Below are 23,173 nucleotides of genomic sequence, written 5' to 3' on the forward strand. Positions count from 1 at the left end.
TCCTCTGCACCTTTCTGTGGTTTCCACATCCTTCCTGTAGTGAGGTGACCAGAACTGAGCACAGTTCTCCAAGTGGGTCTGACCAAGGTCCTATCGAGCTGCAACATTACCTCTCGGCTCCTAAGTTCAATTCCAGGATTGATGAAGGCCAATGAAGCGTATGCCTTCCTTACCACATAGTCAACCTGCGCAGCTGCTTTGAACGTCCTATGGACTCTGACCCCAAGATCCCTCAGGTCCTCTACACTGCCTTGGTCTTACCATTAATACTATATGCTGTCATCATATTTGACCTACCAAAATGAACCACTTCACACTTATCTGGGTTGAACTCCATCTGCCACTTCTCAGCCCAGTTTTGCATCCTATCAATGTTCCGCTGTAACCTCTGACAGCCCTCCACACTATTCACAACACCCCCAACCTTTGTGTCATCAGCAAACTTACTAACCCATCCCTCCACTTCCTCATCCAGGTCATTTATAAAAATCACAAAAATTAAGGGTCCCAGAACAGATCCCTGAGGCACACCACTGGTCACCGACCTCCATGCAGAATATGACCCGTTTACAATCACTCTTTGCCTTCTGTGGGCAAGCCAGTTCTGGATCCGCAAAACATTGTCCCCTTTGATCCCATGCCTCCTTACTTTCTCAGTAAGCCTTGCATGGGGTACCTTATCAAATGCCTTGCTGAAATCCATATGCACTACATCTACTGCTCTCCCTTCATCAATGTGTTCAGTCACATGCTCAAAAAATTCAATCAGGCTCGTAAGGCACAACCTGCCCTTGACAAAGCCATGCTGACTATTCCTAATCATGTTATACCTCTCCAAATGTTCATAAATCCTGCTTCTCACGATCTTCTTCATCAGCTTACCAACCACTGAAGTAAGACTCACTGGTCAATAATTTCCTGGGCTATCTCTACTCCCTTTCTTGAATGAGGGAACAACATCCTCAGTCCTCCGGAACCTCTCCTGTCCCCATTGATGATGCAAAGATCATCGCCAGAGGCTCAGCAATCTCCTCCCTCGCCTCCCGCAGTATCCTGGGGTACATATCATCTGGTCCCGGCCTCTTATCCAACCTGATGCTTTCCAAAAGCTCCAGCATATCCACTTTCTTAATATCTACATGCTCAAGCTTTTCAATCCGCTGCAAGTCATCCCTACAATCATCGAGATCCTTTTCTGTAGTGAATATTGAAGTAATGTATTCATTAAGTACCTCTGCTATTTCCTCCGGTTCCATACACACTTTCCCACTGTCACACTTGATAGGTCCTATTCTTTCACGTCTTATCCTCTTGCTCTTCACATACTTGCAGAGTGCCTTGGGGTTTTCCTTAATCCTGCCTACCAAGGCCTTGTCATGGCCCCTTCTGGCTCTGCTAATTTCCTTCTTAAGCTCCTTCCTGTTAGCCTGACAATCTTCTAGATCTCTAACAGTACCTAGCTCTCTTAACCTTATGTAAGCTTTTCTTTTCTTCATGACTAGATTTACTACAACCTTTGTACACCACGGTTCCTGTACCCTACCATAACTTCCCTGTCTCATTGGAACGTACCTATGCAGAACTTCACACGAATATCCCCTGAATGTTTGCCACATTTCTTCCGTACCTTTCCCTGAGAACATCTGTTCCCAATTTAAGCTTCCAAGTTTCTGCCTGATAGCCTCATAATTCCCCTTACTCCAATTAAACACTTTTCTAACTTGTCTGTTCCTATCTCTCCCAATGCTATTGTAAAGGAAATAGAATTATGATCACTATCTCTAAAATGCTGTCCTGCTGAGAGAACTGACACCTGACCAGGTTCATTTCCCAATACCAAATCAAGTACAGTCTCTCCTCTTGTAGGCTTATCTACACATTGTGTCAAGAAACCTTCCTGAACACACCTAACAAACTCCACCCTATCTAAACCCCTTGCTCGGGGAAGATGCCAATCAATATTTGGGAAATTAAAATCTCCTACCGCGACAACTCTGTTGTTATTACTCGTTTCCAGGATCTCTTTCCCTATCTGCTCCTCGATATCCCTGTTACTATTGGGTGGCCTATGAAAACCACCCAGTAGAGTAATTGACCCCTTCCTGTTCCTAACCTCCACCCACAGAGACTCTGTAGACAATCCTCCCATGACGTCCTCCTTTTCTGCAGGCATGACACTATCTCTGATCAACAGTACCACGCCCCCACCTCTTTTGCCTTCCTCTCTGTCCTTCCTGAAACATCTAAAACCTGGCACTTGAAGTAACCATTCCTGTCCCTGAGCCATCCAAGTCTTTGTAATGGCCACCACATCATAGCTCCAAGTAGTGATACATGCTCTAAGCTCATCCGCTTTGTTCACAATACTCCCTGCGTTAAAATAGACACATCTCAAACCGTTGGTCTGAGCACGTACCTTCTCTATCACTTGCCTGTCCTCCCTCACACACCATCTCCAAGCTTTCTCTATTTGTAAGCCAACCGCCTCTTCCCCAGTCTCTTCAGTTCGGTTCCCACCCCCCAATAGTTCTAGTTTAAACTCTCCCCAGTAGCAAACCTCCCTGCCAAGATATTGGTCCCTGTGGGATTCAAGTGCAACTCATCCTTTTTGTACAGGTCACAACTGCCCCAAAAGAGGTCCCAATGATCCAGAAATCCCAATCCCTGCCCCCTGCTTCAATCCCTGAGCCACTCATTTATCCTCCAGCTCATTCTATTCCTATACTCACTGTCCCGTGGCACAGGCAGTAATCCCGAGATTACTACCTTTGCTCTCCTGCTTCTTAACTTCCTTCCTTACTCCCTGTAGACTGTGTTCAGGACCTCCACCCTTTTCCTACCTATGTCAGTTGTACCATTATGTACCATGACGTCTGGCTGTTCTCTATTCCACTGCAGGATATTTTGGACGCGATCTGAAACTTCCCGGACCCTGGCATCTGGGAGGCAAATTACCATCCGTGTTTCTTTCCTGCATTCACAGAGTGCCTAACTAAAGAGTCCCCTATCACTACGGCCTTTCTCTTCCTTTCCCTACCCTTCTGAGCCACAGGGCCGGGCTCTGTGCCGGTGGCTCGGCTGCTGTTGCTTCCCCCAGGTAGACTGTCCCACCCTGCCCCCCCCCAACAGTTCTCAAACAGGAGTACTTATTGTTCAGGGGGACAGCCACAGGGCTACTCTCTGGTACCTGACTCTTCCCCTTCCCTCTCCTGACTCTTAACCACTTGTCTGTCTCCTATGGTCCCGGTGTGATCACCCTTCTATCACCTCGTCGCTGTCCCTGACCAGACAAAGGTTAACGAGCTGCAACTCCCGTTCCCTAACGCGGTCCCTTAGGAGCCGCAGCTCAACACACCGGGTGTGGATATTCCCGTCCACGAAGCTGGGAGACTCCAGAACTTTCCACATCTGACACCGAGCACAGAACACCGGTGTCACACACATACTTCCTTTCCGCAATTAACGCAGGTAAACCTACCTCGCCTCATTATCACCTAAGCCAGTTGAGCCAAAGCCCTCTCACTCTGCTGCCCGCTGGATATGGCGCTCTTCTTTTTAACCTTTTCCCGCTCTACTGGCTGATGTCACGCGCCTGTGCAGTCTTGCCTCTCTTTACTCCGAGTAGTAAAATACCTTCGGTCTGGAAATACTGAGCCGTTCCACTCGCAGCCGCCTTGCTTTTCCTCATCCTCTTTAAACCACACATTTCTCTCGTTAAACTTTTGTTGCACACACCTCATAATTGTCTGCATTAAATTCCATCTGCCATTGTAACAGCTGGACAACGTCCCATGTCAATATTTGCTAGCCTTTCTTGCTGTCCACTGCACCCCTAATCTTGGTGTTATCTGCAAACTTGCTGATCCAGTTTACCACATTCTCATCCAGATTGTTAATACAGATGGAAAACAGCAATGGACCCAGCACTGGGAAGTTTAACCAGGACAGGATGTACACAGTGAATGACAGGTTCCTGAGAAGTGTTCATGAACAGAGACTTTGTGTGTTTCTGCCTCCACCACCTCCTCTGGCAGGTCATTCAGGAGACCATCACTGATCCTTATCCCTCTCAAACCCCCCTCCCATAATCAAGAACATCCACATTAGATATACCCAGTGAATTGGCCACAGCCGTCTGTGGGGATGAATTCAGAGTCAGAACCAGAATCAGGTTTATTACCACTGGCGTGTGTCATGAAATTTGTTAATGTAGCAACAGCAGTTCAATGCAGTGCATGATAATATAGAAAGAATAAATAAATTACAGTATGTGTATGTATGGATATGTTTATTTTGTAGATTGAAAACAGTGCAAAAACAGAAATAACATATATAGAATACATCTAGAGCAGTTTTGTCTGTTTTAAATTGAGAAATCAAATGTCTTCAAACTCCTTATGAAACTTATCTGCTGTCATGCCTTCTTTTTACTGTAGCTGCATCGATATGTTGGGACCAGGTTAGATCCTCGGAGATATTGATATCCAGGAACTTGAAATTGTTCACTCTCTCCACTTCTGATCCCTCTGAGGATTGGTTTGTGTTCCCTCATCTTACCTTTCCTTCAATCAGCTCTTTTGTCGCACTGACATTAAGCACAAGGTTGTTGCTGCGACACCACTCAACTAGCTGGTATATCTTGCTCCTGTAAGTCCTATCCTCTCCATCTGAGATTGTACCAACAATGGTTGTATCCAGCATATTTATGGATGGATTTTGAGCTACGCTTAGTCACACAGTCATGGGTAGAGGGGGAGTGGAGCAGTCGGCTAAGCACAATCCGAGGTGCACCAGTGTCAGTGTTGATCATCAGCAAGGAGGAGATATTAATTTGAATTTGAATTGACTTTATTTCTTGTATCCTTCATGTACATGAGGAGTAAAAATTTTTGTTACATCTCCGTCTAAACGTGCAATTTACAATCATAGTAATTTATATTAATTTATAATAAATAGAACAGCCAGTGTAACATAGAAATACACTCAAATCAGTGTGAGTTAATCAGTCTGATGGCCTGGTGGAAGAAGCTGTCCCGGAGCCTGTGTGTCCTGGCTTTTATGCTGCGGTCCTGTTTCCCGGATGGTTGCAGCTGGAATAGATTGTGGTTGGGGTGACTCAGGTCCCCAGTGATCCTTCAGGCCCTTTTCTCTCACCTTTTGTTGTAAGTGTCCTCAGTCATGGGAAGTTCACAACTACAGATGCACTGGGCTGTCTGCACCACTCTCTGTAGAGTCCTGCCATTAACGGAGATGCAGTTCCCATACCAGGCAGTGATGCAGCCATTCAGGATGTTCTCAATTTTGCCCCTGTAGAAAGTTGTAAGGATTTGGGGGCTCCTAGCAAACTTCCTCACCCGTCTGAGGTGAAAGCGACGCTGTTGTGCCTTTTTCACCACTCAGCTGGTGTGTGCGGACTGCGTGAGATCCTCGGGTATGCTGATGCTGAGGAACTTAAAGCTGTTTTCTGTCTGAACCCCAGATCCATTGATGTCAATAGGGGTTAGCCCATCTCCATTAATCCGCACAGATTGTGGTCTCCCGGTTAGGAAGTCAAGGATCGAGTTGCAGAGAGACCAGGTTCTGCAGCTTATTAATCAGGACTGTGGGATTGATGATATTAAACACTGAGCTATAGTCAATGAACAACACCCTGACACAGGCTGTGCAGATTCACTACCCTTTGGTATGGAAGTTTTACCTGATCTTTGTTCACAGGATGTCCTAGTATTCTGAGACTGTGCCCTGTGATCCCAGACTGCCCCGCTATCGGAAACATCCTCCCCACTCCGTTGTAGGTCTTTCTATTTTTGATAAGTTTCAATGAGATTCCCTCATTCTTCTAAAGTCTAGCAAGTACAGGCCGAGAGCCAGCAAACAATCCTCGTGCATTAACCCTTTTATTGCCAGGATCATTCTTGTGAACCTCCTCTGGACCCTCTCCTATGTGAACACGTACCTTTTTAGAGAAGGGGCCCAAAACAGTTCACAATACCAAGTGTGATCGGACCAATGCCTTATAAACTCTGAGCATTACATCCTTGCTTTTGTGTTGTAGTCTTCTTGAAATGAATGCTGACGTTGCATTTGATTTCCTTACCACCAAATCAACTGGCAAGTTTATCATTAGGAAATCCTGCACATCGGAGACATGCCTGACCCCAGTACCCGGGAGGGGACACCCCACCGTGGCATCTCTCTTGCTGCCACATAATCTCCTGCACATCCCCTGTACTGTGAGTCTGTTGTCATCACTGCTGTGATTGACCTTTCCTCCCGTGGAGCATCGGACCGGGGTGTCAGTATCACTGACATGACGGGCTGCTGTTCTCTGGTTTGTCATCCTCCCAGGGGTATCCAAAGGAGTGTACTTGTTGCTGAGGGTCACAGCCACGGAGACATTGCACTGTCTGTCTCTTCCCCTTTCCAGTCGTGGTAGTCACCAAACTACTTGCAGCCTGACCTCAGGTTTGACCAACCCACTGAATCTCTGGTCTCAGCATCCTGGAAACTCTGGGTCTGTCCATCTCCAGCACCATTCCCACTTCTAGTGGTCACCCTCATGCATTAATCCTTTTATTGCCAGGATCATTTGTGGCACCTTGTCAAAGAAAGCCTTTTGAAAGTCCAAATATATGACATCAGTGCATCCCCTTTATCCATCCTGCATGTAATCTCCTCAAAGTATTCCAACAGGTTCATCAGGCAAGACTTTCCCTTAAGGAAACCGTGCTGACTTTGTCCTTTCTTGTCCTGTGTTTCCAATACTCCTTAACAATTCACTCCGGTATCTTCCCAACCACTGAGGTCAGTCTAACTGGTCTATATTTCCCTTTCTGCTGCCTTGCTTTGTTATATGCCTTCCCTTTTGGTTTTACATTAGCTTTGATTTCCTTGTCAGCCGCGGTTGTACTATTTTGCCATTTGAGTATTTATTTGTTTTTGGAATATATTCATCCTGCACCTCCCTCATTCTCCCCAGAAACTGTTACTTCTCTGCTGCCATCCCTGCCAGCATCTCCTTCCAATTTATTTTAGCCAACTCTTCTCTCAAACCACTGTAACTGCCTTTACTCCACTGAAACACTGCTGAGTCAGACTGTACTTTCTCCCTGTCCAATTTCAAGCTGAACTCAATGATACTGAGATCACTGCCTCCTAAGGGTTCTTTTACCTTCAGCTCCCTAATCACTTGCAGTTTATTCAATAACACACAATCCAGTATAGCTGTTCCCCTAGTAGCCCAATGACAAACTGCTCGAAAAAGCCATCTGTTCAGCATTCAGCAAACTCACTCTCTTCAGATCTATTTCCAACCTGATTTTCCCAATCGACCTGCATGTTAAAATCTCCCATGACTCTGATGAAATCTCCCCTTCCACAACATTGCCCTTTTGACCTGCCTTTTCTATTTCCTGTTGTAATCTGTGGTCCACATACCAGCAACTGTTGGGAGGCCTGTAAACAACTACCATCAACGTCCTTTTTACACTTGCAGTTTTTAAATTCAACTCACAATGATTCAACATCTTCCGATCCTGTGTCACATCTTTCTACTGATTTGTTACCATTCTTTACCAGCAGAGCCATGCCATCTCCATTGTCTACCTTCCTATCCCTCTGATACGTGTAACCTGGGGCATTTAGCTCCGAACTAGAAACATCCTTCAGCCATGATTTAGTGATGGTCACAACATTAAACATGACAATCCGTAATAGGGCAATAAGATTATCCACCTTATTTCTTACACTCCGTGTATTGAGATATAACAGTTTGAGTTCTGCATTTGCTACCCTTATTGATTCTGCATTCCTCATGCATTGATACTCACCCTGCTGGCTGCAGTTATGTCCTATCATCTGCCTGCCCTTCCTGACAGTGTGACTGCATGCGATCTTTGCTTTCTTTACCATCTGTCCTATCCTGCATCCTTTCACACCAGTTCCCATGCTCCTGCCAAATTAATTTAAACCCTCCCCAACCGCTCTAACAAACCAGCAGTATGCCCACAAGAAAACTAATCTCAGGGTTGTATATGGTGACAGAAATGTATTTTGATAATACATTTACTTTCAGCTTTGAACTTTGTAGTAGAGAGCCGGGTGTTGTACTGGTCTGTGTCCTCACTGGCCGGTGTTGTGCTCTGGCAGCTCAGTGTACTTGGTATATAGTGTCAGTGTTTCGACAGAAGTGTGTCCTTATTACACAATTGATCTTGTCCATCCTGGAGTTTGGTAGATTCACTGGTGACCAGAGTGATTTTTTTCAGACTATTATTGGGCGGAGAATCATTCTGTGATCGTCGAGACTATTTGACTCATCAAATTTATACCAACTCCTGCTACAACATTTCCACAATCCCATTCCCCACTGTACCCACAGCTGTGCAGGTCATTTCCCCTGAAGGACTTGTCTAATTCCTCTCAGAACACTGGTTGTTCCTGCCACCACTCTGCTGAGTCCCATATTTCCCAAGGTGAAGTCAAGAATGTCCCTCTCCCTGGTGGATGACATATTGTTTCAGGAAACCTTCCTGAACACAAATAATGCTCCATCCAAGCCTCAGGGTGCAAGGGAGTCCCAGTTACTCTGGGGAGGTTATTCACTCACCAAATCTACTCTGTAGTTTTTACATCAGTCCATAACCTGCCGACATATCTGTTCCTCTCTTACTGGCTGTTGTGAGGCTTCCAGTATAATCCTAGCACGGGGATTGCTCCTTTCTTATTCCTGAACTCTACCCACATTGTCTGACTGGAGGAGCCTCCAGGGTGACCTCGACCTTGTGACATTCTGCCTGATCAGCCGTACAGGTCCCCAACCTCATTCACCTCCCTCTGGACTGTCTGAATCATCTGAATCCTGGAATGTTTCACTACCAGTCTTGCCCTTCTCTCAGCTGGATCTCTGTAAACACAAAATACTCTGCGGATGCTGGGGTCAAAACGAAAAGTCACCGTTTTGGGCCGGAACTGTAATACCTTTTTTATTTATTTCCTCGCTAGCAGGTGGCACTGGGATTATCCCCACCCCCACCACAGAGTTTCTACTTAACTTTTCCTCAACTCCTTAAGTTCTTTTTGCAGGACTTTGTCTCTTTTGTTAGAGCCAATATGGACCACGACCTCTGGCTGCTCACCCTGCCCTTTCAGAATGGCCTGTACTTTTTCAGTTCCATCCTCGACCCTGGTACCAGGGAGGTAATGCACCATCCTGCAGTCTGTCTCCTTACGTCAGATACACCTGTCTGTGACCCCGGCTAAAGACTCCCCTGTCACTGAGGCTCACCGAGAACACAGAACAGTACAGCACAGGAACAGACCCTTCTTCCCATGATGTCTGTGCTGAACACGATGCCAAATGAAACTAAATCTCTTCTGCCTGCTTATAATTCATGTGCTTAAATTCTCTGAATATTCATGGACTTGTCTAAAACCCTGTTAAATGTCATTATCGTATCTGCTTCCACCACTCCCCAAGGCAGCCCATACCCGGCCCTCACCACTCTCTGTACAAAAACAGAAATCTTACCTGCCCTAACGTCCACCTTTAAATTTTCACCCTGGCATTTTAAAGCTGCACCTTCTCATATTTGATATTTCTACCCTGGCAAAATGATTCTGCCTGTTTACCTTGTCTACACCTCTCATAGTTTTATAAACTTCTGTTAGGTCTCCCCTCAGTCTCCTTCACTCCAGGGAAGACAGTCCCAGTCGGTCTGATCTTTCCTTGTAACTCAAGCCCCGCAGTCCAGGTAACATTCCTGTGAATTGTTTCTGCACCTTTCCAGCTTAATCACATCCTTCCTCTCATGTGACCAGAACTGCACAGGGTACTCCTGGTGTGGTGTCATTATTGATATGTACAACTGTAATGTGATGTCCCAACTCCTCTCAGAGCCTTTGCCGATGAAGACAAGCATGTCGTGTTCCTTCTTCACCACCGTGTCTACCTGTGTTGGCACTTTCAGGGAATTATGCATCTGTGCCCCAGGTTTCTCTTTCATCAACACTCCTCAGGACCCTCCATTCACTCGGTATGTCCTGACCTGCTTTAACTTCCCAAAATCCATCACTGTGCACTTGTCTGTCACGGTAACAACACTTCTCTGTTTCTCTGCACCAACAACCCATCAGTAAATGTCAATGAACCATTCACCTCTGAACCTTGGTCATATATGGTTTTATGAACCACTCACTGCTCCCGTCTCTATTTTGTTGTGTAGTTCAGCACCTTGACCCCTCTCTATTTCTCTCGTTTACAATTTATCTCCACATAAATCACAGTCTGACTTTTGATTCCTCCTACCATTCTACATGCCATCACACTTCACCACATTAAACTCCATTTACCAAGTATTCTACTCACCAGCTTCTTCTTATCCTGTTGGAGAGATGAAATGTCCAATCACATCATGTCCCCCACCACATTCCCTGTCATTGACCTCCCTCCTCTGGGTCATTAATATCAATAATAAATCATTGTCGATCCAGAACAGTTCACTGGGAAACTCCACTAGTAATATCATCCCAGTCTGAAACAGACCTGTTATTCTGTCTCAGTATGGTAACCAGTCTTCAGTCAGTATTAACACACTTCCTTCCCAGTACTGAGCTCTGGTCTTGTGCACCAGCCTTACATGTGGCACCTTGGCAAATGGCTCCTGAAAATCCAAGAACACCACTTCTCCAACTTCCCCTGTAAAGTCTCAAATCTCTGGTATGTTTGTCAAACATGACTTAACATTCAGCAACCCAGGTTACAGGGTCTAAGACCAGGTTCCAGATGGACAGGGTGGTGAAGAGGCTTTTGGAACACTGGCCTTCAGTCAGGGCACCGAATATAGAAGCTGGGATGAAATGTTGCAGTTGTCCAACACGTTGGTTTGGCCGCATTTCTCAAATAGTGTTTAGTTTTAGTGACCCTGCTGTCTGACAGACACCATTAAGCTGGGAAGAGAGCAGAGGAGGTTTACGAGGATGTTGCTGGATCTTGAAGGACTGATTTGTGGAAAGCGTTTTGGTCAATTTTCCCTGGAATGTTGGAGAATGAGTAATGATATTGCAGAGGTGTAAAAAATAATAAGGGGCCTGAGTTGGGTCAAAGATAACAATCATTTTGCCAGTGTTGGGGAATCAAGAACTGGAGGGCATTGGTTTAAGATGAGATTTAATAGGAACCTGAAGGGCAACTTTTCCAGTTGGTGGTGGTGAGGGGGTTACAGACCACGAGCTCAGATAGAAACTTTGGTCATCGTGGACAATTTGAGCTGAAGGTCTTGTTTCTGTGCTGTGTGAATCTGACTGTAAACCCTGTTGACTTAGTTCAATGACATTAAACTTTTCGAAATGATTTGCTATTTCTTGATAGATTATCGACTCCAGTACCTGAAGTGAAGTTAACAGGACTACAGTTACCTTCCACCATTCTTCAACAATGGTTTTCAACTAACTGGGACCTTTCTGTAACAGTGAGTTTTGACAGACTTCAATGTCTCTCCTTTCTCTCCAGACTTTAGTGCAGGTCGTTGGGACCTGGTAATGTTTGCTTTTAGTCCCATTAGTTTCTCCCTGGAGACGGCGGTTGTTACACATTATGGCACAATATTGAAATGTCACCATCAGATATCTGTGGGATGTTTTCTGTGTCCCCACTGTGAACACTAACTCCTTGTCGGTCTGATGGTCTGATGTTCAGTGCAGACTGGCAATCCTGCGACACCGCTGGTGCTTGACTCCATCGGTCTCCGCTGTTGCTCTGGAATCATCAGCTCCTGCATGGGCGACTGCTTGCTTCACGTATCGTACGTCCCCGACTTGCTTTACGTTTCGTACGTCCCCGACTTGCTTTACGTTTCGTACGTCCCCGACTTGCTTTACGTTTCGTACGTCCCCGACTTGCTTTACGTATCGTACGTCCCCGACTTGCTTTACGTCTCGTACGTCCCCGACTTGCTTTACGTCTCGTACGTCCCCGACTTGCTTTACGTCTCGTACGTCCCCGACTTGCTTTACGTCTCGTACGTCCCCGACTTGCTTTACGTTTCGTACGTCCCCGACTTGCTTTACGTATCGTACGTCCCCGACTTGCTTTACGTTTCGTACGTCCCCGACTTGCTTTACGTTTCGTACGTCCCCGACTTGCTTTACGTATCGTACGTCCCCGACTTGCTTTACGTCTCGTACGTCCCCGACTTGCTTTACGTCTCGTACGTCCCCGACTTGCTTTACGTCTCGTACGTCCCCGACTTGCTTTACGTCTCGTACGTCCCCGACTTGCTTTACGTTTCGTACGTCCCCGACTTGCTTTACGTATCGTACGTCCCCGACTTGCTTTACGTTTCGTACGTCCCCGACTTGCTTTACGTTTCGTACGTCCCCGACTTGCTTTACGTATCGTACGTCCCCGACTTGCTTTACGTATCGTACGTCCCCGACTTGCTTTACGTTTCGTACGTCCCCGACTTGCTTTACGTTTCGTACGTCCCCGACTTGCTTTACGTTTCGTACGTCCCCGACTTGCTTTACGTATCGTACGTCCCCGACTTGCTTTACGTTTCGTACGTCCCCGACTTGCTTTACGTTTCGTACGTCCCCGACTTGCTTTACGTTTCGTACGTCCCCGACTTGCTTTACGTATCGTACGTCCCCGACTTGCTTTACGTTTCGTACGTCCCCGACTTGCTTTACGTATCGTACGTCCCCGACTTGCTTTACGTATCGTACGTCCCCGACTTGCTTTACGTTTCGCACGTCCCCGACTTGCTTTACGTTTCGCACGTCCCCGACTTGCTTTACGTTTCGTACGTCGCCGACTTGCTTTACGTTTCGTACGTCCCCGACTTGCTTTACGTATCGTACGTCCCCGACTTGCTTTACGTATCGTACGTCCCCGACTTGCTTTACGTTTCGTACGTCCCTGACTTGCTTTACGTTTCGTACGTCCCTGACTTGCTTCACGTTTCGTACGTCCCCGACTTGCTTCACGTTTCGTACGTCCCCGACTTGCTTTACGTATCGTACGTCCCCGACTTGCTTTACGTATCGTACGTCCCCGACTTGCTTTACGTATCGTACGTCCCCGACTTGCTTTACGTATCGTACGTCCCCGACTTGCTTTACGTCTCGTACGTCCCCGACTTGCTTTACGTCTCGTACGTCCCCGACTTGCTTTACGTCTCGTACGTCCCCGACTTGCATATCGACTTCCACAGCTAGGGCGCAATATCCATGGTCGACCCTGACCAGCGGAGAGCCATCACCAACATGTTTGCATGTGGCCTCCGCTACTGCTACGACGAAGCCAAGTACAGGTTAGCTGAACAACATCTCATATTCTGACTGTGCAGCCTCCAATCTTGATAGAATGAACATTGATTTCTACCAATTCCGGATATCACTACACTCTGTTTCCCTCACCCCCACTTCTTTTCCCCCATTCTGATACCATTTAACCCCTTCACCTCTCTTCACACACCCTCATGACCTGCCCATCAACTCTGTCTGGTTCTCCACCTCCTTCGTGTCATCCCATGGTCCAAAGTTCTCTCCTATTGGATTCCTTTCTCTTCATCGCTTTGCCTTTTCTGCCTGTCACCCAGCTCCTCAGATCATCATCCCTCCACAAACCACACGTTCCCTAAGGATGAGCTGTACCTAATGCAATCTGCAAGAGAACTGAGACTTCGTAAAAGATTTGTTTTCCAGCAAGACAATGACTGCGAGATTAAAACCAAAGCTGCACAGGAATGCCTTAAGACAACACAGTTCATGTCCTGGTGTGGCCAAGTCAGAGTCCAGACCTCAGTCTGTGGCTGGACTTGAAAAGGGCTGTGCACTCATAAACTTTGTGCATTCTGACAGACCTTGAGCAGTTTTGTAAGGAAGAATGGGAAAAATTGCAGTGTCCAGATGTGCAAAGCTGATAGTGACCTATCCACATAGACTCATGGTTGTAATTGCTACCAACGGTCCATTGACTAAATACTGACTTGAAGGAGGTGAATACACCTACCTGCACAGGGTCCATTCCCTGTACGTTATATTACATGACACCCTTACTCTTATGCTTAACACCCTGACCAGTGGAAACCAGCATTCTGCACACCTTATCCCGTTGTGTAGCCACATTCAGTGAACTATGTGCCTGGATCCCAAGATCACTCTTTACACCAATGCTGTGAAGGGGTCAGACATTAACATTATACTTTCTTCTTTCATTTGACCTCCCAAACTGCAACGCCACATTCCCTCCCAGATTAAATTCCTTCTGCAGCTACTCTGCATATCTGTTTGTGATCTGTATCCCACTGTGTGCATTGATCAATATCTACACTGTCCACAATTCCACCTATCTTGCTGTCACCTGTAGACTTGTAAACCGCCCATCAACATTTTCATCCAAACATCGATATATATCAGAAACAACATAATTCCCAGCATCAATCCTTGTGGATCACCACTGCTCACAGACTTCCAGCCCTACTTAGCCTTCTATGAGAAAGCCATTTCTGAATTGAAATTGCAATTTATATTGAATCCCACTGCTCTTTTTCAAATGCCGTACTGAGGTTTATGTGGATCATGTCCACAGCCTTGCCCTCATCAAGCACCAAGATGTTGGGTCTCATTCTTTTCACATTATATGTCAATGATTTGGATGATGGAATTCATGAATTTATTGCAAAATTTTCAGATGATATGAAGAGACAGGTGGAGGTGCAGGTATTTTTGAGGAAATAGGGAAGGACAGACAGATGAAGAGAATGGGCAAAGAAGTGGCAGATGGAATACAGAATTGGGAAGTGTATGGTCATGCACTTTGGTTGAAGAAATAGTAGGGTTGATTATTTTCTAAATGGAGAGAAGATACAAAAAATTGAGGTACAAAGGGATTTGGGAGTCATTGTGCAGGATTCTCTAAAGGCTAATTTGCAGGTTGGGTCTCTGCTGAGAAAGGCAACTGTGATGTTAGCATTCATTTCAAGAGGACTGGAATATAAAAACAAGACTGTAATGTTGAGACTTTATGAAGTACTGGCAAAGTCTCACTTGGAGTATTGGGAGCAGTTTTGGGCCCTGTATGGAAGGGTGAGCTGAAACTGGATGGGTTTCAAACGAGATTCTCTGAAATGATTCCAGGATCAAACAGCTTGTCATATGAAGAACATTTCATGGCTCTGGGCCTTTTATTCACTGGAATTGAGAACAATGAGGGATGACTAATTGAAACCTATCACTGTGATAAAGTTGATGTGGAGAGGATGGGAGTGTAAGACCAGAGGACACAGCCGCAGAATAGAGGAGCATCCTTTTAGAATGGAGATGAGGAGGAATTTCTTTGGAGAGAGTGGTGAATCTGTGGAATTCGTTGTCACAGGCAGCAGCTGTGGAGGCCAAGGTATATTTAAGGTAGAGATCGATAGATTCTTGATTGGTCAGAGCATGAAGGGACACATGGAGAAGGCAGGAGATTGGGGCTGAGAGGAAAAATGGATCAGCCACAATGAAATGTCAGAGCAGACTCGATGGGCCAAATGGTCTAATTCTACTCCTATACCTTAGTCTCTGTCATCACCTCACAAACCTCGAGCAACTTTGTCAAGCATGATCTGCCCACACAAAACCATGCTGATTGTCCCTAAGCAGGCCATGCCTTTGCAAATGTGCATAAATCCTGTACCTCAATATTTAACTCTGACCTGGTGGTCTTTAAACAACTCCCACATGTGGCTGCTCCCAATCAATGCCCCTTGGCTTCTGTCTTACTACGTCCTAACTTGCCCTCCTGCAATTTAGTACCTTCTTACAAGATCTAATTTTATTCTTACTCATAACTAAGAAAAATATAAGATCCCAAAATTTTCACTGAGTCTTGGCTGTCTCCTGGTCTGGTTCATTTCCCAAAACTAATTCCCACATGTTCTCAACTCTGGTTGGGCTCGACATAATGTTTCAAACTTTCCTCAGATTCACTGAAGAAATCTTGCGCTTCTTAGTATTGAGCAAATTCCAGTCAATCCTAGGGAAGATAAAGTCCCCCCACTGGTTATTGTGGGGCCAGTGCAAACATCCCAACAGTGTAACTGCAGATTGCCTCTGTAAATGAACCTTCCAGTTTGCAGTGACATTCCCAGTGGGGTAACCTCTGCATCTTTTAACCTCCCCTCCCACCCCCACTCACATGTAAAACAATCAAACCCAGGAATGTTGAGCTGCCAGCCCTGTCCGTCCGACAACATAAAACTCCTAATGTTGAAATAAACTCATTTCAGCCCAGCAATCCCACCATGTTTATTAGCCTGACATTGGCTCTCGTTCTTTTCAGACTGTCTTGTCAGACATACATTCTCCCACTTGCTACTCTAGTTCAAACTCTGCCAAGTGACACCATCAAACCTCCTGGCGAAAATGTTGGTTCCCGTCCGGTTCAGATGCAAATGGTCTTGTTTGTCCCGGTCTCCCAGCTGCCTGAACCACCCATGAATCCATGAATCTGAAAACCTCCCTCCTGCATCAGTTCCTCAGCAACATATTAAACTGCATGAAATATCGATTTCCCACCCCACAGCCACATGCTTTGCATCGTAATACAATCCTGGAAGTCCTGATTTTTGTTAACCTTGTTCCCGAAAATCACTGTGCAGGACCTCATCCCTGCTCGTTTAAACCCTTCCGTGTAGCATGAAGGCGGCTCCCCGGAAACATATTGGCTCCCCTCCTCCTTGGACCCGCCTCTCGTTTCCCTTGAGACCCAAAGATCCTTGTACCTGAAGAACCACCCACCTCGCACCAGCTCCTCAGCCACCCCTTTACCTGGGCTTTAGAAGGCGCCAGAAGCGCGGTCTATATATCTGGTTATGTATCCTGTTCCTGTATGTGACCAGTCTTTCATTTCCCTGACGACCCAGAGGAACAATTGTTCTAATGAATCAACCCTCTCATCACTGGAAGTGACTGCACCCTCGCCCACCAACTGCTGTGTGTGAGGGCGCTGACACTGGTCATGGGGCCGGGAGGGACAGACCGAGGTCCTCGGGGATTTGTAGAATGGAAAAGCACTTCCTTTAATTTAAAGCAGGAGAATCGGCAAATTCCCAGAAAACCCCTAGTATGTACGTGGTGTGTGAGGGAGTTTTGTTTTTCGCTGGAGCGCTTTGTGTCGGATGAATCGTTGGAAATTGGCGGGTGTGGTAAAGTGAAGGCGGAGCTGGACGATGAGAGGCCGCTCTCGGCTCTGTCCGTCACTCTGACTCTGTCTCCTCCCCTCCCCGCCTCTGTCTCTCTGCGCGTTTCTCGGGCAGGTCGGGGCGCTGTGTATAAAAGGAGACAGCAGCAGGCAGTTTGTCAGTGAGCAGCGACCTGAGTGAAGCAGCATCATGTCTGGCAGAGGGAAAGGAGGCAAAGGACTGGGCAAAGGCGGAGCCAAGCGGCACCGTAAAGTGCTCCGTGATAACATCCAGGGCATCACCAAACCGGCCATCCGCCGTCTGGCTCGCCGTGGCGGCGTCAAGCGGATCTCGGGTCTGATCTACGAGGAGACCCGCGGGGTGCTGAAGGTTTTCCTGGAGAATGTGATCCGGGATGCGGTCACCTACACTGAACACGCCAAGCGCAAGACGGTCACTGCCATGGATGTGGTGTACGCTCTGAAACGCCAGGGCCGCACTCTCTATGGCTTCGGCGGCTGAAAAACTCCCACTTCCTCCCGAGCACGAAACGAAGGCTCTTTTAAGAGCCACCCACCGCCTCACAGACGGAGCCGTATCCACAGACTTTTAATTATTTTTTATCGATACGTTCAGTTCAGTTGCATTTGAAACAGATTGATCGATTCCGCTTGAAACATACTGCAATTTTGCCTTTCCAGTCAGTGATTACCGCAAAACCTGCATTAGGATCGATTTTAATCCTCTATCAGTTTCGAACAGAAATCAGTTCACTCGTTTAGAGAACGATTCTGCAGTTGTGAATTTAAATCTTAACTGAGGAAATTAGATATTAAATTTATTAAACGAAACTGAATTTGTATAATTCGTCATACAATTAATTGTAAATAAAATGTAATCAAGCACCGTTGCTGGATGGTCTTCAATTGCCAGGCGATTTTAAATTAATCCGGCGCCAATCACTCTGCATGAATGAAGTCCGACCGCTCGGCAAATTTTTATTTGTCGTAAATTTTTATTTGCCGCCAGCCTACAGGAAATGAATTAACCAATCGCAGTAAGGAACCTTAATAGACACCTGGTTCAGCCAATCAGAGGTGATGGGCAGACCCTTTCCAAAAGTATAAAATCCTGTCCCGAAGCACGTTTCGTCTATCTTGTTCCTGTATTTCAGCCCGTGTTGTCGGTTCTGAAGGAGAATGGCCCGCACCAAGCAGACAGCGCGTAAATCGACCGGAGGGAAAGCTCCTCGCAAACAGTTGGCGACCAAAGCGGCGCGGAAGAGCGCTCCAGCCACCGGCGGAGTGAAGAAGCCTCATCGCTACCGGCCTGGCACCGTGGCTCTGCGGGAGATCCGGCGCTACCAGAAATCCACCGAGCTGCTCATCCGCAAACTTCCCTTCCAGCGCCTGGTGCGGGAGATCGCTCAGGACTTCAAAACCGATCTGCGGTTCCAGAGCTCGGCCGTCATGGCCCTACAGGAGGCCAGCGAGGCTTACCTGGTCGGGCTGTTTGAGGACACTAACCTGTGCGCCATCCACGCCAAGCGAGTCACCATCATGCCCAAGGACATCCAGTTGGCCCGCCGCATCCGCGGGGAGCGCGCCTGAACCCAGCCTCCACAACAAGCACAAGAAAAGGCTCTTTTAAGAGCCACTACCACAGCAAAGGAAAGGGCTGTCGCTTGCTGATTATTGTAGTGACGATCTGCCTTCCTGATGGGGTTGTTCGGTTTCGCATTAACTGACCGCAATCATCAGCTGTTCTGTGCCGACAGGTTAATTCAGCAAGAGACAGGAGATGAACGCGCTCCCTCCCTGTCAGGGTCTCATCTGGCCCTTCACTTCTCCCACAAACCTGGCATGTACAGCTGCTGCGGCTGTTACCGTTTTGTTTGCTTTCGACATGCCCGGCTGTCCTTGGAGTGGGAGCATGCGGTCGCGATGGGTACAGTGGGAGATTTCCGAGAGCGGTAATTATATATTTTTGATTTTATTCTTGTAAATGTTGTGAAAATAAACTTTTGTAGCTGGTACCTGATTGAAGGTCAGTCGGCAAAGTCGCCGGGAAGGTTATCATATATCTTCCCCCTGCAGTCCATCCCCAGAGACAGATCCCTCTCTCAAGACGCCCCCTCCCCTCTCACATAGGTTTCAGCAGTTCCCAATCAACTCAGCTGAATCGGGCTTTGGGATGCGAGGTGCGGAATCTCAGTCACGCTGTCCTGGAGCGGGAGAAGGAACTGGGCCTGCAGACCACCCCACCGGTCTCACTCTCTCTCACACACACACAACCCGAGTGAAACGCAGTGTTTCACTTCAAATCTGGGACGTCAGGGCCGCTCTGAATGTCAGAGAGGTACCGGGAAAATCGGGTTTTATGCGATAAGTTCCCCCGCAAAACTCAGTCGGACCCGGCGCGGGAATCACAATATTCACGATCAGCTCTTTTCTGAGATGTGGGTGGCTCTGAGAAGAGCCGTTGGGTTCAAACACTTACAAACGGTATACCTTAATTCACTTTTTGACTGCTGTGTTCTTGGCAGCCGCCTTCTTCGGGGCTGCGAGTTTCTTGGGGCTCTTTGGCTTCGACGCCGCTGGTTTCTTAGCTGCCGCTTTTTTAGCCGCTGGTTTCTTAGCTGCCGTTTTTTTAGCCGCTGGTTTCTTAGCTGCCGCTTTTTTAGCCGCTGGTTTCTTAGCTGCCGCTTTTTTAGCCGCTGGTTTCTTCGCTGCCGCTTTCTTAGCCGCTGGGTTCTTGGCGCCAGACTTCTTGCTTGGAGATTTCTTGATGGCAGATTTCTTTACCGATGGCTTGTTCGCTTTCTTCACCGCTTTCACGGCACTTTTTCCTTGACCGGATTTAAAGGATCCCGAAAGACCCGCGCCCTTGGTCTGAACCAAGGAGCCGCTTTCCACTCTCTTCCTGATGCACATCCTGATCTGGGCGCGACGTTTCCCCACATCGACACCGCTGCTGGTCAGAGCCTTCATGATGGCCACAGCGGACATTCCCTTCCGATCGCGACAATCCGCCACAATCTTATCGATTTGTTCGCCCAGCTTGGGACCGGCTGGTTTGCTCCGGCCGGCCGCCTTCTTCTTGGGAGTCTTCTTTGCGGCGGCGGGTGCGGCTGGAGGAGCCGTTTCGGCGGGTGCTGTCTCGGTCATGTCGGCGACTCTGGAAAATGCTTCTCACAATCAGACTGAATGAGAACTGAAGCGAAAGGCGGCGGCCCAGAGCAATTTAAAGACAGCGAGCGGACGGGGCGGAGACATCCTGCTGTCAGCTTCCGGAGACTTCATTTTTCTGTGTTTCTCTCTCCTCAAAAACTCTCCGATTCCAATTAAAATCGGACACTCCAGAGACCCAGACTGGTCCTTGTCCGTCACTGAGGCCGCAAAGTTCGCCGGAAAGAGAGTTTAATCGGGATTAAAGGCAGCACTTTCTATTTTAACCCGTTTGATTACTGCACTGCCCGCGATCTCTCTCCATTTTGTTGACCTGTTCTCTGCTTTTCGGCTGAAATTTTGAAACTAACTAAAACTTTGCGATTAATTCCCGCTTCGGGACTGAGCTGGGGAGTGGGGCGATCCCATAACAGAGAAATCTTTTCTTTTTGTACAGGAGGCGCTGGGAAATCCGGCGATGTGTTCGGACCCACAAACACAGTGATACTCGTCTAATCGCCCGCCGCTTTAAAACACTCTCTCTGAATCAGCAAGTTAGGCAGCATCAATGCTGAGAATGAACAGTCGACATTTCGGGCCGAGTCCCTTCATCAGGACTCTGGTGGGAGATGCTGCCTGACTTGCTGGGTTCCTCCAGCATTTTGGCCGCGTTGTTCGCCATTCCCAGAATCTCTTGTCGTTATGCTGACACAATGTTCACATCTGCACCTTCAGAGGCCTGTACTGCTGTCAGAACAAAACGACAGGTTCCTCGTCATATAACACGGTGATAAATCTGATTCTGATTCCAAGGAATAAAGGACAAAGGACATTGTCTGACCAAACTGACTATGTAACTGAGAACCTCGGGTCCGGGAAATATACCTTGGAAATCTTTTCTACACTTTCCCCAGTTTAACCACGTTTCCTATAATGGTGACAAGAGCTGTATACAAATCGGCAAGTGTGTCCTCCAGTCATTTACACAACTGTGACATAATGTCACAACTGATATACTCTATCCCCTGACTAATGAAGACCAGCATGTTAAACCCCGTTCTTCACCACCCTGTCTGCAAGTGACACAACTTTCAATGAACTGTGTTCACTTTACCCCTAAATCTCTCCGGCCCATTCCAGTCCCCAATGACCGATCTTTCATAGTGTAAGTTCTACACTGGTTTGACTTTCCAATATGCACCGCCTCACACTTATCTGTATTGAAATGCATTTGCCACACTTGACCCTCTTCCCTAAGTGATCATGAGCACCCTGTAATCCGCGACATCCTTCCAAGTTAAGTTGAGGGAAGTTTCTCCAACTCATTAATAAAACTTTTGTGCACTGGCATTGATCAGTGAAGGTCAGTGAAACCTTGTCCATTCTTGCCTCTTTTACTCTTCATATATCTGAAAATAAATCTTTTTGTATCTTGTTTCTATTATTGGCCAGTTACTTTCATAATTCATCTGAGTTCTGCATATTGTTATTATAGTTGTTCTGTTTTTTTGTTTTAAGTTTCCCATTCCTTTAGCTTCCCATTAATTTTGGTGATATTCTTTGCCCTCTCATGTTCTTTTATGCTGCCTTTGTCTTCTGTTGTTAGCGATGGTTGCCTCATCCTCCCTTTTAAATACTGTTTCTGCTGAGGGATGAACCGATCCTGTGTCTGCCAAATTTCTCCTGGAGACTGAAACTTTTCACACAAGGTAATCTGGGAAAGTTGAAATGCCCAACTGCTGTAAACTTGTTCCCATTACCCCTCTGTGTGATTTACTAATATGTCTGCTGCACAATATCTGAGCCGATTGGGAGGCCGGCAGTATAATCCCATCAAAATCATCATTCATCATTTTATTTAAAACCTATACTTACAAGACCTCATCAAAACCCCTCTTATTACTGAAGTGTTGGTCTCCTTATTCAAAGATGCAACATCCCCCACCCATAAGGTAGCTTTTAAATGTTTCCCCTTCATCTTAAACCATTACCCTGTAAATTTAGGCTTCCCTACCCTACAAAAAGAGTGCTCACCTACTGATTTTGTAAACCTCTGGACGGTCACCAGACAGCTCCTTACACTCTCAGGAGAGAGAAAGAGAGTCCCAGTCTGTCCAGCTTCTGCTGATAATTAAAGTCCACCAGTGTCAGTAACATTCTCATCAAACTTCCCTCCACACTTGCCAGCTTCATGACATCTTTCCTGCAACTGGATGACCAGAACTGTGCAAAATACAGTCTGGTCTCACTTTGACTTTTACAGCTGTCATACGGCATCCCAAATTCTCTACTCAGTTCCCTGATCAATGAAGACAAATAGGCCAAACACCACCTTCACCATCCTGACTACCTGTGTTGTCTCTTTCAGTGAATGATGTTTCTGTATTTCATGGACCCTCTTCTGTAATACTCTCCAAGGGACAAGAATTTACTGTGCAGATCCTTCCCTGGTTGAACTTCTCATAATGCAACACCTCAAACTTGTCCACATCAATATCCTTCTGCCATTTTTTGGCCGTCTTCCCCAGTTAATCTCCATCCTATTGTACTCTCACACAATCTTCACAGTCCACACTACCACCAGCATTGCTGTCATCTGCAAACTCACTGTCACCACAATGTCAGAAAATTGTTAATGTAGATGACAATTGACAGTACCAGCACCGATCCCTGTGACTGTCACTGGTCAGAGACCTCCAACCTGAATAACAAGCTGCCATGACCACCCTCTGCCTCCTTCCATCAAGACAAGTATCTTGTCTGGCATCCCCTCTGCTCCAAATGTGTAATACAAAAGAAATAAAGATTAAATCAAAATATATCTACCTATGGCCTACATCT

At 46.7% G+C, this 23,173-nt stretch overlaps 3 protein-coding genes across 4 annotated transcripts in view; 2 read left to right on the forward strand and 1 right to left on the reverse strand.

The window, feature by feature from the left end:
- The window catches only part of LOC140189015 (histone H3), a 32,500-nt gene extending 13,261 nt beyond the window's left edge, over nt 1-19,239 (forward strand). For both annotated transcript variants that reach the window (XM_072245688.1, XM_072245687.1), the window contains exons 2-3: nt 11,369-11,468; nt 18,340-19,239. In XM_072245688.1, the coding sequence (XP_072101789.1) occupies nt 18,365-18,775 (411 nt within the window). In that variant the 5' untranslated portion in view covers nt 11,369-11,468; nt 18,340-18,364 and the 3' untranslated portion in view covers nt 18,776-19,239. The remainder of the gene's footprint in view (nt 1-11,368; nt 11,469-18,339) is intronic.
- Nucleotides 17,376-18,063, forward strand: LOC140189021 (histone H4). The gene has a single exon (XM_072245693.1). It carries the CDS (start codon nt 17,376-17,378, stop codon nt 17,685-17,687), a length of 312 nt encoding a protein of 103 aa, XP_072101794.1. The 3' UTR covers nt 17,688-18,063.
- Nucleotides 19,240-19,679: 440 nt separating the features above from the next.
- Nucleotides 19,680-20,367, reverse strand: LOC140189014 (histone H1-like). Its single transcript, XM_072245686.1, has one exon. It carries the CDS (start codon nt 20,330-20,332, stop codon nt 19,682-19,684), a length of 651 nt encoding a protein of 216 aa, XP_072101787.1. The 5' UTR covers nt 20,333-20,367; the 3' UTR covers nt 19,680-19,681.
- Nucleotides 20,368-23,173: the final 2,806 nt, after the last annotated feature.

This window comes from Mobula birostris, chromosome 28 (genome assembly GCF_030028105.1).
Source record: "Mobula birostris isolate sMobBir1 chromosome 28, sMobBir1.hap1, whole genome shotgun sequence".
NCBI lineage: Eukaryota > Metazoa > Chordata > Chondrichthyes > Myliobatiformes > Myliobatidae > Mobula > Mobula birostris.